Source organism: Bombus pascuorum, chromosome 13, assembly GCF_905332965.1.
Source record: "Bombus pascuorum chromosome 13, iyBomPasc1.1, whole genome shotgun sequence".
Classification (NCBI taxonomy): domain Eukaryota; kingdom Metazoa; phylum Arthropoda; class Insecta; order Hymenoptera; family Apidae; genus Bombus; species Bombus pascuorum.
Window position 1 is genome coordinate 6,694,530 of NC_083500.1, and position 17,490 is coordinate 6,712,019.

A 17,490-nucleotide genomic window follows, 5' to 3' on the forward strand; every position below is an offset into this window, starting at 1 on the left:
TAAAGCGCGAGTCATCAAGAGGTAGACTCTTTCCTTGGCCGACGTACTATCTTTCTCCACTGCCACTACGCGTTTAGCGACGAGGAAGGGTATACGATCACTTATCACAGTCACCGCCGCGGCTCATTGTCAGCGGCACAGTACACACGATCATACGGCTATGCTACCACATAGAGAGGAGACCACGAAGAAACAGAATGTTTCTCCGACTTCCTTTTTATGATTTTGCTCGCTAGGAGGCGCTGACGTTTATTTCCATCTTTGAAGTTACTGAGTTTCACTGGAATCATCGGACTCGACCGATCAAATGCTACACCATCTCCAGGCTTCTTCGATCTTTCTCCACCGTGTCATCTTTTTTATGTATCGTTTATTAAGTAATTAATCGATCTTACGAATAGTAAGAAACATAGTTAATACTTCCGAATGTATAATTCGAATTCAGAAGTTTATTATTTGAATTATACGATTCGTTAGTCTTGTCACTCCTTTGTAAATTTGTCAAGCCTTCTCTTCTTGGCAACTGAGAAAGAGATGCATGTTCTAATTTTTAGATTACGACGTTTATCTTATTCGCGTAACAGATACTTCTTTCGCGTGTCTATGCACCTTGTAAAACATAACTGTACTTTCATATCGTGAATTATGAATTTAGGATACGGAAAATGAAGACAGATGCGTATCTATGGTACGTATTCAGGGAAATGATTTAAATACATTTATTAAATTAAATGTCGATCTATCCTTTATACCTACACACGAAGGATTGGAAAATTTATATCTTATACAAAATGTATACGTTATTATTAATAGAATTGTATAAATGCTTAAATACAATAAGATTGCTAAGATTATTTTATTCTCGTAAGATCGTGGAAATGATCAAAATAATGATTCTTTAACTCAATGCCATATACTGATCAGAGATCAGCAATTAAATCGATAGAAGAAACGAGTTTCTTATCACGCGTCATTTTACTAGGAATTTCATTACATCGAATAAGTAGCCCAACCCATAAATAAATCAGGCAAACGGGGAGAATGACTAACGCAAGATTACGCGACCCATCGACCACTTTCGGCCCACGCTATTTTATCACATTTTTAATTCGATCTTCGTACATATAAGGTTGTGATACGATAAACATAAATTTTTAGTTTTTGTATAAATTCATCGTGTTATCAACAAATCTTGTACGATTAAAATATACAAAAATTTGTTTACCTTTTCTGACGATCACGATATTTGCAAGACGACATGAATTAATATTTTAATCGCTCGTTGCAATCATTATGTAATTATAATTAATTTGTCTACTCTTTGTTTTATCTTTTTATAAATAAATAATATATTAATTTATCATAATATCATTATATATACCAACATATAGTATTTATTCTTATAATGTATAACAATATTTACACAAATGTACAAGTTACACACATTTTTAAGAAATGTATGCACAAATCACACAATACCAGATGAAGAATTAAATTGATATCCCACATTAGAGAGCTAGAGCTTACTTAATTTTGCCTAAACATATTACATTTTTAAACACAAATTTTGAAAGTTAAAGTTTACTGCATATGTAATTTTCTTACTATTGCATATCTGCAGTAGTATGTTTTATTTCTCAGTTCTAACATTAAACGTCATGAATATTAATCAAAGGTGACTAATTCTAATGTACGTACACTCCCTGTATAGAATTATAATGTACTGGAAAAAATAGTCTTATCAATGTCTTACTATCTTCATTTGGACGACAGTTACAAATATCTTTTTCTTGCAAAATTGTTATAAAAGTTTAAATAAAAAATTATGAATATACATTTTTTACAAGTGTGTGAAAAAAATTGTATATACAATTTTTTGCACCATTCAGTAGGGAATGTTTTGTATCAAAGTAATAAAGAAATATTTTTCTAAAACATATCCATAAAAACAATGCAAAGATATTTAAATAAGTTATGATACTCATTTGCGCGCGATATATATAATTCAGTTGGACATATTTTACATTCATAACATAAAATGATTTGTGAGGTATATACTGTACATTTAGTACAAATTCATAAAAGGACTTAAGTAAAATAACATTCATTGTAATATATCTATCTGTAAATCGATATCACAATTCGCTTTTAATCATTCTCCTTTCAAGAACATTTTGTTCCTGATGTAACTCTTCCACTTGAGTACTATTTACTTTGCTATCTAACTCAAGTGACCTGATATTTTTATAATATCTCCTATATTTTTGTCTGATAAGCTTTACTTTGTGTTGATCTTCTCTGAGATCGATAGTGGAACCTAATATTAAGTGTATATCTTTAATGTGTGCCAACTTCAGTAAAATGACTTTTCTTTTATTTCTAGCACTTAATCTCCCTAGTAGAGTAATATGTCTTATTAATTTTCGATAATCTCGAAGCAGTTGTTGAATAATATCTAGACACAGCCAACGAGTTCGAGCGATGCATGCATCTGGAACTATACCGGCTCCAGACTGGCAAATATTTACAAGCGCTTCAACATGCGAATCCCCATCCAAATTCGCTAAGATAAAATTCACAAGATTCGGTATTGTAACTGACAGAGAAAACGGGTACACCGTGCTATCCTCTTTTCTGTAACGAAGAAGATTAAAGAACTGTTATAGAATACAATCACGAATGATCCATTATAATTACCTTTCGGCAGGAAAAAAAAGAATAGATGGGAATCGATTCATATTATATTCCCATGGTAAATCATTATTATCACCGTCTACTTTTACGAATAAAAGATGATCCATTTCGCGTAAATAATGAGCTACTGTTAAGTACACATAAAATATTGCGCTACAAAATGCACAATAAGGAGAGTGGTACATTACGACCACATCCTAAAAAAGATCATTAAATTTAATATTTTCTTTATGGTATTATCTTATAACATTATAATATATTCATTACTCTTCCCAATTTACCTTTGTCGGATCTAAAATAGTATCTAAGAAAGTTTCAGTTGTCAATTCTGGTATGCACACACTTTTTACGTCCTTTGTTTTACAATTAACTTTAGTCTTAAATTTATGCACAAAACGTCTTGAATTATTAGAACGTAATGTGCGTTGTAAAAAGCCTTGGGTATAATTATTTATAAATTGTATAAGTGTATATCGACTAAAATCCTCCTGCATCACATATTGACTCTCATGCTAAAAAAAAAAAAGTTACAAATTAAATATATGTGAAAATATAAAAATACACTCAAATACTTACAGCAACATCTAATATCACAACAGCGGTCTTATCTTTCTTATTTAAAAGGTCTATGCCCAGGCCTTCCGCGAAGTAAAAATAATGTAAACTATCGATCGCTATTAATGTCAAGGTTTTGTTAATTTTACACACTGACTTTGTTAAATTTACATTCGGATGTTCAAGATTATCTCGTGGAAATACAGGTTGATGATATCTGTTTCCTGTTATCCATCTTTTACATTCAGATTTTAAATATGCTTGTTTTACTACGTCTGCAGATCGTACATCCTCTTCATTTGCAGAAGACGCCGATGTTCTATATTTTTTAATAAAAAAGTAAAAATATTAACTAATAAAGGAAGTACAGAAACAATTCCTTTCATACCTCCTGGATTTAAAGTTATCTTCGTAATTTATTATAGTAGGATCTTCGTTACAACAGATTTCATATGTCTGCTGTGGATTATGTACAACTGGAACTTTGAAAATATCTGCACCTTTACAGACGGGATAAAATTTATTAGTATTAAGTTTACAAACAGGCATTTCTCTTTTTGCATTATTTAATATGTTCTTTTTACATAAAGAACATTTGTTCATTACAACATTGACACAGCAACTATCGTTAATCCATTTTTGAATCGAGATGCTCGTAGTGAAATCATTTGTTTGATTTTTGGTTTCCTTCAAAAGTTTTGTACAAAATGTATTTCGCTCCGAATGCCTCGCAATAGCATTGCGACGTTTGAAACTGAGACGCTCAATTATCTCCTTAGGTAAGACATTATCTGCACAATTATAGTATTGGAGTCCAATCTCTCTGATCTAAAAAATCAATGTAATTCTTATTAGATATCCTTTGAATATCGCGATTAGGTTTACAATGCTACGTACTAAATTGAAATTGTAATTTTCAGGATGCAAGGGATTACGAGGTGTGAAAAGAAAAAGTACAGGCCCTTTTTTTAAATATGGTGCTAATGTTAATGCTTTTACTCCGGGAGGTTGCAGCCATAGAACTGGTTGATGAATAGAACTGCTAATCCAATTTAATATGTTTTTGGAAGTCCATTTAGAGTCTTCTGGATACCTCTATATATTTGAATTCTCAAACTCATTTAATCGTGTTATATATGCAAATGTTTCTACTTTATGTATCCAATGTATTTACGACTACCCAAATATAAAAACTTTTTTCATGTACTTACTAAAGACCTGCTCCACATAAATAAACTTGCAGATGGAAATTTGTAGATATTATATTCCGTTTCACTAGATAACGCACTAGTCACAACAGCAAAAGCCAATTCTCTATTAGAGTCCTCTTCCAATGTTTTTATAGCAGCTTTATAAAATTCTTTGTAGCCAGGAGTTTTATCTAACCGAGTAAAATTAAAATAACCTACTACCACAGCCTGCAATTACAGTAACAAATAACTCACTGTTTTATAAATAAATATGTACACTAAGATCCAACATGTAAATTATTTATTTATACTTACATCATAATTCACACGTAAATCTGTTAATTGTTCTTTATGTGTTATCCTAACAATTGGATTCATGACTGTATTAAGAAATTTTATCATATATGACCATGTACGTATACCTCTGTATTCTATACCAGAATCCCTTGAAGGATAAAGCATCAGTACTGGGTAGCTTTGTACTTTGTTATAATGAGCTCTACATTCTGAGCTTGGATGCCAGCAATTAATAGCAGCAAAAAATATCTGAGGATCACAAAAATATGTTAGTCTTATCATTGTATGATTATAAAACAATTAACTATATACACATATTTGATACCTGTGAACGATAATATTGAGCAGCTATTTCAAATTCTTGACGCACAGCTTGGCTTTCTGCATCCCATGGAGCATAATACATAACAAAACTAAAATCTGCTTCTGTCACTCTCTCTACCATAGCACTTAAATGTCCTTTATAAAAATCTAAGACAATTGAACTTTGATTAAAAAATGGTTTAGCTAATGGAGGCTTTGATACCTTGGGAGCACTGCAATGAAAATAATCACCATATAATACAACATATACAATAATAACACATATAATACTATCAGATAAAAACAAGCATGACTTGTTGCTACTGTATTTGTACAGTATTGATACCATACTTTCAAGTTACGAAATATCTATTGCATAGTATCAAAATATAAAACCATGTTTAAAGTGAGATAACAGTATCACACTAAAGTTAATGAATTTTTAACTAGAAAATCGTTATAACCTAAAACTTACGAACTATGGAGTGCAGCTAAGGTCACGATAATTGCAAGGAAAAAATGAATAATTTTTCTAGCGTATAAGAACATCTTGCTGGTTAGTCTCTCTTTTATCACGACCTTCTGATGCGACTCTTTGGCCACGTCGTTACTTTTTGAATCCGGTATAGTCGTGTGCGAGTTATCACCATTTCTCGGCGTGCTTGTTTCAACTTCTTCTTTCAACATTATCCGTTAAACCAAAAGGAAATTAAAGGGAGGAGAATATCGTGCACTAAAGCCTCATCACACACTCGTTGTTTACTCTAGTACTGTCAGTCCAACTATCGCTTATTTAATTAAAACTAATTAGCCGGGGTTTTCACGGATTTCTATCGAGCCATCTGTATTTTTGCAAACCGGAAACAGCTGAGCGCTTGTCAACATATCATCAATGCACGAACAAGATTTAATATTCATATAGTTTTTTTCAACTAAAATTGAAGTGGTTGTTTGCGATATTCTCTCGTATCTATCGAAAGCAATAAGTATTATGGAAGATTAACTGATATTAAACTGATATATATATATATATATATATATACACACACACACATATATATATTATAAATAAATATATTTGAAAAATAAAAATAGAGCTTTGAGAAATTAGAAGTGTTTTATGATGTTTAATGCTTTTTACAAGAATTTATGTCCAGATAAGGAGCGATATATAAATACAATGTTTTCATTATGTGATTGTATTACATACTAATGAAAAATTACAGAAAAAATTACAATGAAAAGTTTATTAATTTTTTTACCAAACAGGCTTTACGAAGAAAAACCTGGATACATGTTTGGTAAAATAGTGTATGATGATAATACAGGAGTAAAAAAATTTTATGTCATTGGTGTATGTAACGTAGATAATTTAGAAACAATGAAATGTGCCAGTATAATTGGATATTATTCTGGCAGCGAACACCGAAAAGGATATGTAGATAAAAGATATTTAGACTGGATTAATATATGCTTGAATTCTACATTTTACTCTAAGTGTGATATATATGACTACAGTCTGAAAGGTATTATTGTGAACAATAAAAAAGTTTCTACTTTACACTGTCATACAGCCATTATAGTATATGATCGATCAGCATTTAGAGAAACAGAATTATTTGCTCAAAAAGCAGTATCTGGAGACCACTTTTATGAGTTAATGAAAATCATACAAAACAAGCAAGTTGAGAGAGAAATACAGAAGAAAGGAAAATGTACTTATATAAAAGAAACACTGCTTGTGTATCATATGTTCTTATACTTTTATCCAGTTCTTTTTCTTGCTAAAATAACCAACAAGTTATTACCAGTTTTAAAATTTTCTTTTCTTGGTTTGCATGTTAATGGATGGTTGGAGAATGTCAAATGGATGTTAATCACTGTAATAAAGAACAAAAAATTTAATTTAAAAACTGGTAACTATGTTTTTGCATTAATAATAGATATGTTATTGGGAATTTTAATATTACAGTTGTTATTGCATTACTTTGAGTACATATCTCCATCTCAGATACTTTTGGATAATGCAGAGGTAATTTTAAAATGTACATTGAAAATAATATTAAATTAATGGTAATATTTTAATATATAAATATTTTACAGAAGGCTGTCACATTTTTGAAGGACTTAATTAACTGGCTAATGGGTGTACCAGCTGGTTTAAAATTAAATCATGCCTTAAACAATATGCTTGGGAAATTTTTTTTATACCACATACATATGTGGTGGACATTCTTAATATTTATGAAACCTGTAATGGATTTTACATTCGAAGTATTGGTATTATTTGGAAAGCTTGGAATTACATTTCAAATAGCAATAGCAGCTGATCTTTTAGCACTTGTCAGTTTTCATGCTTATTGTATCTATGTATACGCTGCAAGGTACTAAATATATAAGTTATTAAATATATAAGTTATAGAAACTGCAAAAATGCAAACTGAATAATAATTCAATTTTTTATCAGGCTTTTCAATATTCAATTAAAGGGTATTACTGCTTTGTTTCGACTATTTTTGGGTAAAAAGAAGAATCCATTGAGAGAAAGAATTGATTCTTGCCAATATCAACCTGACCAACTGTTTGTAGGAACTCTGTTGTTTACTATTCTATTGTTCCTCATGCCAACAACTTGGGTTTATTATGTAGTTTTTACCATGGTACCTTATAAATAATTAAACTGTGATTATGATTATGGTTGAAAAATTCATAAGTTCATTTTACAGCTCAGATTAGCACTAATCAGCTTTGGAGGTTTGTTGACAAGAATGAAGTTTTATCTTCAAGTTATGCCTGTATATACATTTTTTAAGTGGTTATTTCATTCTTATAGCACATGCAGTAAGTGAAATACTTTTAATCAATTGTCAATTAATTGTAAATGCTGTCAATTTATTGGATTACTTACAAATTACACGATTTGTATGTTCTAGGTATTGTTAATATTAAAGTATATTCAGATAGAACAGAAGGTCCAATAATATTAATAATGACAATGGTAGTAGCATCATGGCATTATACATGGGACAAGTGTATACCAGACACAATTAATCGTCATCCACCCATAGAATGGAATAAGATAATAAACAATATAATATGGGGTGAATTGCTCTATCCATTATAGATTCCTATTTGTAGATTCCTTTATTTAATAAAGAACATATATGTGTATATATCTTACTTAATTCTAAAATAAACACTGTTAACTAAATTGGATTCTATTGTATTAATCAATTTCATGTTTTATTCTTTTTTTTTTCCATATATTCGTGCAACAAGTTCTGGGTCCAGATTTCTCGTCATAATTTCATCAATATCATTTTCTTCCCTCAAGATGCCAAAGTATATGAAAAAGACAGTACTGCTTAAGGCTATAACTAGTTTTTCATAAACTGGTCGACTTCTACCGTCAATTGTATATCTAGCAGGATATGTTGCTGCTTTAGATGTTGAGAATTTATAAGGCTCGTCATAATCATCGTCATCTCCGTATTTTTTCTTTGACTTGGCATTATATTTTAAGGTGGACCATGATTGAAGAAGAGATTGCCTAAAACAATATGTCACTGTTTATCATAGTTTCAAAATGCTTAAAGAACCTAACCTCGTTTTTCATACGAATAATTTAAAAATCTAATACAAGAAAAGAGAGTGTCATGTATTCAAATATACCTCTTCTCTAAGAATGATTTGCTACTTTTAAGATGTAAAATATTTTTGATCAATTTTAAATGCATCATTTTTACAAATAAGAATTGCTTAACGTCTAATTTGGAAATTCATTAATTTTAGCAAATATTATATATATATTATATTTGGTATTATTTATCTTTTTCTACGTTTTATTTTGTAAATAATAAATATCAGTTAGATATTTATAGAGTACTAGTGTACTTTTGATGTCCTTTTATCGTTCAATGTTGCTTAATGTTACGAACAGACGTGTCCACAGTCCATACACATGTTCAACGATAACTAACTGTAGAAACAGTTATTTTCTTATATTTGTTGCTTAATTTTTATTTAGTATCAGCTACAAAAATATTATCAATACTTTAAATGTTGCAACTTTATAGATTCAGAATTATATTCATGCATAAAACACTGAAGTGATATATACGATGGGATTGGAAAATACGTCAAAATTTAAGGTTACAAGTTCAAAATCGAGAAAACGAACGAAAAGAAACTATAAATCGGAAGGTGGATATTTAATAAATTTTACTCATGTAACTTTATTCAAGATTTTGTATAACGCGAGTTAATAGATTTTGAATTTATCATTTACAGAAATTAAAGATAAAATAGATAACAATGTTAATATCTCTGAATGTGATACTAATCAAGTAGAAAACGTGAATAAGCAGGACATGAAACGTAAAAGACAAAATGAAAAAAGAAAATCAAACAACATTAATGACAACATTGATAAAAATATAATTAAAGATGACAAAGAGGAGAATGTTTATACTGAGATAAAAGAGAATCAGGATGTAGAAGACACGAACGATGAAGAATCATCACCAAACAAGAAAGCAAAGTAAAAATTACTATATATTCATATTTAGATTTTAATTATTTTTTATATTAAATTATATATATGACAATTGTTTTGTTTATAGTATACATACAACAAATGGTTTAAATGATACAGAAGAGATTTACAAAACTAACTTGGAAACTCCAAAACAGCCTTCTAAAAGACAATTAAAAAGAGAAAAAGCTGAGAATGTTTATACTGGGATAAAAGAGAATCAGGATATAGAAGACACGAAGAACGATGAAGAATCATCACCAAACAAGAAAGCAAAGTAAAAATTACTATATATTCATATTTAGATTTTAATTATTTTTTATATTAAATTATATATATGAAAATTGTTTTGTCTATAGTATACATACAACAAATGGTTTAAATGATACAGAAGAGATTTACAAAACTAACTTGGAAACTCCAAAACAGCCTTCTAAAAGACAATTAAAAAGAGAAAAAGCTGAGAATGTTTATACTGGGATAAAAGAGAATCAGGATATAGAAGACACGAAGAACGATGAAGAATCATCACCAAACAAGAAAGCAAAGTAAAAATTACTATATATTCATATTTAGATTTTAATTATTTTTTATATTAAATTATATATATGAAAATTGTTTTGTCTATAGTATACATACAACAAATGGTTTAAATGATACAGAAGAGATTTACAAAAATAACTCGAAAACTTCAAAACAGCCTTCTAAAAGACAATTAAAAAAATTGAAAGCTGAGAAAAGAAAGAATGAAAGAAGGATGGCCAATAGAATTGAAGCAATGACGAAAGGACTTAATTATGTTTCAAAGGTTTCTTTTATGATTTTATTTTTTAAAATGGTAATATACAAAATGAAACAATTTTTAATTCTTCCTATAATAACTTCATTTATAGTGGAAATATGCACGAAGTGAATGGAAGTTTGAAAAGATAAGGCAAATTTGGTTAATTGACAATTTGCTAGATGAAACTTATATTCCAGATGACATTTTTCCAATAGTTTTAGAATATTTTGAAGGATGTAAAGGAATGGCTCGAGAACTACTTTTAAGGAAAGGCTTGGATGTTGTAAGGAAAGTAGAAAATGAAGAAAATAAAGACGAGATAGAATCTATTGCTTATCAAAGGGCAAGAAAACTTCTACAAGCTTTACCTACCGAAACCTAAATAATCTGAAGTTATACTTAAAACCTATAGACTAGTTCATGCTTTTAGTAAAATTTATTTTATGTTTTGAAATTTATTTTACATTTTTTCTATACATTATCCCAATTATTTGTTTCTTTATTTACGAGATAGATATATCAAATTTTTGTAAATAATTAAACAATTAAATTTTATCTGTTTATTATATTAAAAACAATTTATTTCACAATTTCCTATATATATATGAGAAGCTTACAATGGGTTTATTCTGGAGATATATATAAATAAAAAGTTATACTGTATTATACACTTATTACCATACAATATTATACAAGTACTTTAGTAACCATAAGGTTACTCCAACAAAATTACAGTTAAACTAGATTACATTATTCTGAATACTTATCTACAAATTGTTTAAGTTTATCTACATCCTGGAGACCAACAATTCTGTCTAAAACTTTTCCATCCTTCATTGCGATCAGGACTGGAACAGAGCCAACCTACATATATAAAATTTCTATTATTTTCATTATTTCAAGATAGGTGACAAATTTATAAAAATAAGAAATAACCTCGTAATCTAAGGCAAGATCGCTATTCTCGTCGATATCAACCTTTGCCAGTAAAACTTTTCCTTGTTTCTCTGCGATTACCGATTCTATACGAGGAGTGAGCATACGACATGGATTGCACCATCTATAAATCAAATTAAATTCATTATGACAAATTCATTATTAAAATCATTATGGCAGTCCAATTTTTACATACGTTGCGAAAAAATCAACGATCACAGGCACTTTGGAGTTTTTAACGCGATCGTTGAAATCTTTTGGATCTTGAACTTTGAAAGCAGTCGAAATCGCTTGTTCTTGAGCCGGTGCATTTGCAAAGGCTCTTGTTCCTAGAGCAATACGTACAGTTCTCAACCCAGTTCGGAACATTTTAATGTTTCGTTGATATAGAATAACCTACGACGTGTAGTAGATGCGTTGCAACTACGAATAAATTCTAAAACGTAATAACGATTTGACCAGTTCTAACCTAAACTCTTGTTCGAAAGATTGTATCGTACTGTTGATTGGGATTGAATGAGGTTAGGTATAAAATAACCAACAACGTAAAAATAAATTCTCCACGTGGTATCGTTTGTATAGGTTTCATTTTCGTCGAATCAGCTATGAGAACTTTTCATTCGGTAAACAATAAATACAGATTTATGCTGCACATGTTTGTTATTTCATAGAACTGTGTATATTTAATAATGATACAAATTATATAACTTTTAAATACAAACATGATTAAACGATTGAAAATAATATTTATATGTGTTTATCCTTATAAAGAATCACTAAAGAAAATAAAAAATAGAAAAAACGAATTGATTGGTGTATAAAAGGAATAGAGAATCCTATTTAAAAAAATACTGATGATCGTTTTATTACAAGCATCTTTCAAAACAGTGTAAGATTGTTGTAACAAGTGTTTTCATACAGTTAAAACACTCTGTATAAATTGTTTAAACTCTATCTGATTATTTATAATTGAACTTGATGGAGTAATCAAATTATAATTTTCAAGCTTTTTACATCACAACTTTTCAAGGATTAAGATCAATTTATTTTATAAACACCTACCTATGTGAAGAAACGATGTAAAATATTTGTGTTGTAGCCATGACTTTGATCGAGGATAAAGCTTTGGAAACCCTATCTTAGAAATCATTTATTGAGAGAGTTCTCATTTCGTTTAATATTGTTTCTTCACCTTTGAATGTATAGAAGATATAACCACGAGATAAATAATGAATCAATTTGTCATAAATTTTGCCATCGTCAATATTTTATTCCATTTTATTTTATTCATTAATACTTTCCTAAAGAAATTGTCCATGCTATTAGATCCTTTATTTAACCGCTGACCATTTAATTCGTTGATCTTGGTATCTTGAACTGACGAGTCATTTTGCCAATGACCTACTCTCGTTTTGCGGCCTCGAACGTTTGGACCTCGGTCATGTCCTAATCCTTTAAGCATATGTTATGACATTGAAACATCTAATGACTAAATTCCTTCTATGAAGTGGACTAAAATTATTCAATTGGAAGAGAAGAATTTACTCTACTGTGTTGGCTATTATCGACAGAGTCGACAGCCATGACTTCTTTACTGATTATTTACAATTTTTTAGATTTTATATTTATGAATTTAAAAATTCATTTTAATACATCTATTGAAAAAATACAGCTGATGACTATCATTACAGCCTTCCTAGAAGTTTATATTATGAATAGAATTTGAATAATAATATATCCTCCGAAGTTTCCTTTTCCGAATGCTACGATTCTTCGACGAATATCAGAGGAATCAATTTTTCCAGCTTATTTTCATACACGACAATTGTCAAAGTAATTAGTTTGCAATATTGATGATCATTCACCTTGTCCAATAACATTAAATGTTTTCTATTCATTACTATTTTATTCCCGACTAATGATATAATACGAATAAATTAGGAGATATCCTGTGCTTTCACCTGATGAAAGAAGCATTGACTTAATTATTGAATTTCACGCCTAGAGTGATGTAACGAGCACGAATGCTAGGTGCAAAAGCTTCTATTGTATAGAATGGTCCTAAATTAAAGCATTATATGGCGGCACCGATTGATATCATGACACTCAGGGTCGATTCGCAATATATTCTTCTATGTTCTTGAATAGCGATTGAATCAAGGCTGAATTGCACTTTATGCAGTTCTAGTCAAGATTTCGGTTCCTTATTGTACACTTTGAATTTTAATCATTAAAATTGTCTGAACATTTGCTATTCTATTAAGAATAAAAAAGATAGCATACCATGTAAAGAAAAGGAGCTTCTTTGTTGTGATCAATAGGAGTTGCTTTCTCAATATTTGTAAATGACGATCATTTGAGGACTGTGGACATTTCTGGAAGCTCTGTTTTGATTCGCAACTTTTTCCGAGTACAGTGTTTGGCGATGCCTTCTTGATATATATGTATGTATGTAAGTCGTGCGAATAAGAAATAAAATATTAACGACCAAGGAAAAGGAGTTTCAGCAATAGAAAAATGAAAGATATAAAAACAGGAATTCCAGTAATAAAGAAATAGTAAGAATACTTGTAAAGGAGTTGCAGGAATGAAAAAGGAGTACAGAGATAGCAAAGAAAGGATTTCAGCAATAAGGATTCATAGAAAGGATCGTTTGAAACAATAGAAAATACAAAACAAGGACATAAACCTGTAAATTAAGTTATTTTACTTAAGTACTGCTGAAAATTACTAGAGTTTAGATTTACCAGAGATCGTACTTTGCTCCTTTGCGATATATATCCGACAGGAGAAACTAGATCAGACTGATCTCTGACTTTGACTGGAAGATGACTCATGCTTACAGTTTTGTAATGGTTGTTACGTAAAATGAAAATACATTACGTAATCCGTTTCTTCGCGCGCTCTGAGAGGGCGTACTTATAAAAATAATAGATTTTCTCCATGGGAAAGCCTCTATTCATGGATCAGCACGACACGACAAGAAGCAGACAATCGTTCCCTCCTTTCACGTCGAAACAAAGTCGCGACACACTTTCAATTGCCTCGTTATTAATTTCAATAAACACGATGTTTCATCAGCCACATCTTTATAGCGCAACGATGTGTATGATAATAAAAATGAAAGTTTCTCGTATGAAATCACTGGATTTTTCATACGGTTAATAAATTCTGGATCCTTATCAAAACCTGTTGATATGATTTCCAAATAAGTCAGCGATGAAAATGAAAGAAGGAGGAGGAGATGTTAGAATTTACTCGATGTAACTTTGTAGGTTTAAAATGAAGGATGTTGCGCAAGATAGAGCATCGTTGAGATATGACGTGAACCATTACATTCAAGACAGATGGTTTCTTTGAAGCAAACTAGTCAGCTTTAGTCTTCAAGGTCTTGGCTACCTTGGTCACCGGACCATTTTTCTACGTGACCATGTTGATGTTTTTAATCGTAGAAATTTTTTCTTGTAACCAACAACACACATATTATCTGGCCAAGAAACAACACGTTCGTGTGTCTACTTATTGCGTAAAAGCACCAAGCTGTTTCCTTATACAGCAACGACGCCGCAACGACTGCTGCAGCGAAAATACACTATATCATGGTAGAGCGACCTCCTTTAAAATGCACTCACGCAAAGCAAGGCTATGAGAGGATTTTTCTGCGTTCTTTTTTGTATCTTGTTTGATATCTAGAATTCTTGATATTCATGTGCAATTGTGGACAATATGGACAATATGGACTTATAATAATCGTATTATCTTAAGTTAAATATCTGAGGCTTTTAATACATTCAGTAATTATTTCTTTTATATATAAAAAGTGTAAAAACAATGCTTTTGAAATAAATAGAAAAGAAATTACTGCACTTATTACAGCCGTCAATGGTTCTCTTTGAAAGTTCATTATTTTAAATAAACTACCCATACCTTTCATCTTGTTCCTGTAATCGAGGGTTGAAAATGGATTTTCGGGGATGAAATCAGTTACGAATATGGATTGAAATATTATTACCAGTTCATTCGACGTTGGTACGTTTTCCTCGTCACTCGGTTGAAATTAAATCTACTGCTGAATTGCCAGGAGCAATAGGCAGGATAGAAAACTCTGAAAAAAGAAATAGAACGCCGGGGGTTTTGAATGGAGGAACTGAGTTCGTAATCGCAGAGAACAGAGGGGCCAGGGATCTAGCCAGAATACTATGACATTGGGGTAGGAAAATAAAGGGAGAACCGTTTGTCGTTATGGTAACCGTCGATTTACGATTTCATCTGACCGACAGCATGCTGACTAGAATAGGTGACCCACTGCTCCCCAGAAAATGTGTTTTGGGTACCATGTAGACTCCCTTACGTACCAAGTATTTCAATTTCCGACTCTTTCATTAAGTTATCTTGATTAATAGGTACGTTGATTTCAAGTTCGTTGAACCTTCTGTCAATTTTAAGTTAATACAATGTCCGATAGAAATACATTTCAGGGAACAGCAATTAAGTTTCATTATGTACGTCGTTCAAGTGATAAATATTCTACTACAGTCACTAAGATTTTATTCCATTTCGTTGATCGAAAATCTCGTTTATCAAAATACGTTCTCCTGGGATAAATTCTAAATTGGAATACCATTCGATTTTGAAGAAATGAAATTAACTACTAAGATTTTTTTATTCGTTTGCTGTTAATCAGGGCCACCGAGCTGCCTCGGCATTGGAGTTCATTGAATATTTCCCGTGGATTACGTAGTCTCCCACGAAACGTCGCTCAATTTAATTAAACGGTCTGCGTTCCCCGATGGAGCGTAAAAATCTCTGGAAGCGTCGAAACATTTCTCCCGCTTTGGGCTTCGAAGCGGTAATGATCCAATCGGAGAGTTAACACGTCCAATGTTTGCAGACGTGTTCGTTTATCGTATTATCACCAGCTAACTGGTTGGTAATTCTCGACTAGTATCTTTGTTACATGACGGAGAAACGAACGTTTCGATAATCAACTTCCTTCAAGGATAAAATAATAATACTGTATAAAGCAACATATAACTTTAAGTTTTATAAGAAACTGAGAAAAAAACGCGAGAGATCTCCTGATCTGTTCACAGTAAATTAAAGATGATTTAGAACATAACCATCTATGAAGAGCTTCCATACAGAGAGTTAATACTCGTGATCGCTAATTGAGTGCGAAATGAGTTGAATTGTAAGTGAAAACGATGCTACCCGAAGGCATCCAACGTCCCAGTTTTGCTTTCTTCTTTTCTAATCTCGCTTAGACGTACCCTTTATGATCCATGGAAATAACAATTGCGAATCGAATGTCATGAAACTCTTTATCACATGTTCCCTGCATCGTCATTGTACTAATTTTTCGTAACGCTCGCGCTAACAGCATTACTGCGAAACATTCGTTTCATTTTTCGGGACGTGTGACACCACGACCTAAATTAGCATCCACTGGGAATGTGGGAGATATGTTCAGCGCTCTTCTCCTGGCCGTAGAATCAAAAACTGTAACAGTGGGAATATATATCAATTTAGTTGAAAAGTCCAAGTATTCTTCTAATAAAGTCTATAATTTTCATATTTTATTATCTTAAGATATTATAGACATAGGTTGTAATTATAAATTATAAGACCTTTATAAGAATATAAGAGATGTAGCTTTCATTGATGATATGCCTCGCGTGATTGAGGAATCGCTACACGTCGACATACTTTCATCGCTGTAAATTCTATAATTTAATTCTAATATAATTTAATTCTATAATAGTTTGCGATGGATGTCATATCCGCGGTTGTTGCTTCGTCCCTTCATCTCTTTTAAACTAATGAAATTACTCACCTACGATACAGAATAAAATCGACGCGAACTCGAACAGGTCTGCCAGCCTCCGGTCGATACTTGGAAGACATTTGAGAAGCTCAGCAGCTCGAAAACTCCGGAAGCACAATTCCAGCGTATTACTTTCAGTTCAGTACGAATCGTTGCCCTAGTGAAAATCACTGACCAACGATTTCACGGTTTTGACTGCTTAAAATCAAAGGTAATCCGGTGTAAGCCTGAAAGCAAAGTTTGTGTCAAAGAGGGAACTTTTAACTCGATTAGATAATTATATGTATAGCACGATTACGAGGTACATTAACTTCGTCGTTTTCAATCTTCTAACGTGAAAAATTTAATATTGAGTTTCATAAAGAAGAAAAAT

General features: G+C 31.2%; 4 protein-coding genes and 1 long non-coding RNA gene across 6 annotated transcripts; 2 read left to right on the top strand and 3 right to left on the bottom strand.

The window, feature by feature from the left end:
* The first annotated feature begins 331 nt into the window (after window positions 1-331).
* On the top strand, window positions 332-1,847 carry LOC132913691 (uncharacterized). Its single transcript, XR_009659423.1, has 2 exons — window positions 332-688; window positions 983-1,847. It is a non-coding gene; the product is annotated as an uncharacterized LOC132913691 (long non-coding RNA).
* Window positions 1,848-1,999: 152 nt separating this feature from the next.
* LOC132913675 (thioredoxin domain-containing protein 11) lies at window positions 2,000-6,025 on the bottom strand. 2 transcript variants are annotated; one of them, XM_060972176.1, is made up of 11 exons: window positions 5,515-6,025; window positions 5,062-5,272; window positions 4,755-4,985; window positions 4,461-4,667; window positions 4,147-4,344; window positions 3,834-4,077; window positions 3,638-3,749; window positions 3,271-3,568; window positions 2,976-3,206; window positions 2,698-2,891; window positions 2,000-2,634 (listed from the first exon to the last, which is right to left on the bottom strand). In XM_060972176.1, the coding sequence occupies exons 1-11, from the start codon at window positions 5,724-5,726 to the stop codon at window positions 2,136-2,138; spliced, it is 2,637 nt and encodes an 878-aa protein (XP_060828159.1). In that variant the 5' UTR covers window positions 5,727-6,025; the 3' UTR covers window positions 2,000-2,135. The 2 variants fall into 2 exon arrangements, with proteins under 2 accessions (XP_060828159.1, XP_060828158.1); XM_060972175.1 differs by having other exon boundaries at window positions 3,638-4,077.
* A 21-nt stretch (window positions 6,026-6,046) lies between these two features.
* LOC132913676 (uncharacterized) lies at window positions 6,047-11,131 on the top strand. Its single transcript, XM_060972177.1, has 10 exons — window positions 6,047-7,071; window positions 7,143-7,423; window positions 7,507-7,699; window positions 7,766-7,880; window positions 7,973-8,140; window positions 9,330-9,579; window positions 9,662-9,850; window positions 9,933-10,121; window positions 10,204-10,381; window positions 10,467-11,131. The coding sequence occupies exons 1-10, from the start codon at window positions 6,277-6,279 to the stop codon at window positions 10,737-10,739; spliced, it is 2,631 nt and encodes an 876-aa protein (XP_060828160.1). The 5' UTR covers window positions 6,047-6,276; the 3' UTR covers window positions 10,740-11,131.
* LOC132913690 (uncharacterized) lies at window positions 7,911-9,228 on the bottom strand. The gene is made up of 2 exons (XM_060972196.1): window positions 8,712-9,228; window positions 7,911-8,589 (listed from the first exon to the last, which is right to left on the bottom strand). The coding sequence occupies exons 1-2, from the start codon at window positions 8,777-8,779 to the stop codon at window positions 8,283-8,285; spliced, it is 375 nt and encodes a 124-aa protein (XP_060828179.1). The 5' UTR covers window positions 8,780-9,228; the 3' UTR covers window positions 7,911-8,282.
* Window positions 11,000-12,458, bottom strand: LOC132913689 (thioredoxin, mitochondrial-like). The gene is made up of 4 exons (XM_060972195.1): window positions 12,356-12,458; window positions 11,490-11,622; window positions 11,294-11,417; window positions 11,000-11,221 (listed from the first exon to the last, which is right to left on the bottom strand). The coding sequence occupies exons 1-4, from the start codon at window positions 12,441-12,443 to the stop codon at window positions 11,108-11,110; spliced, it is 459 nt and encodes a 152-aa protein (XP_060828178.1). The 5' UTR covers window positions 12,444-12,458; the 3' UTR covers window positions 11,000-11,107.
* Between the last annotated feature and the right edge of the window lie 5,032 nt (window positions 12,459-17,490).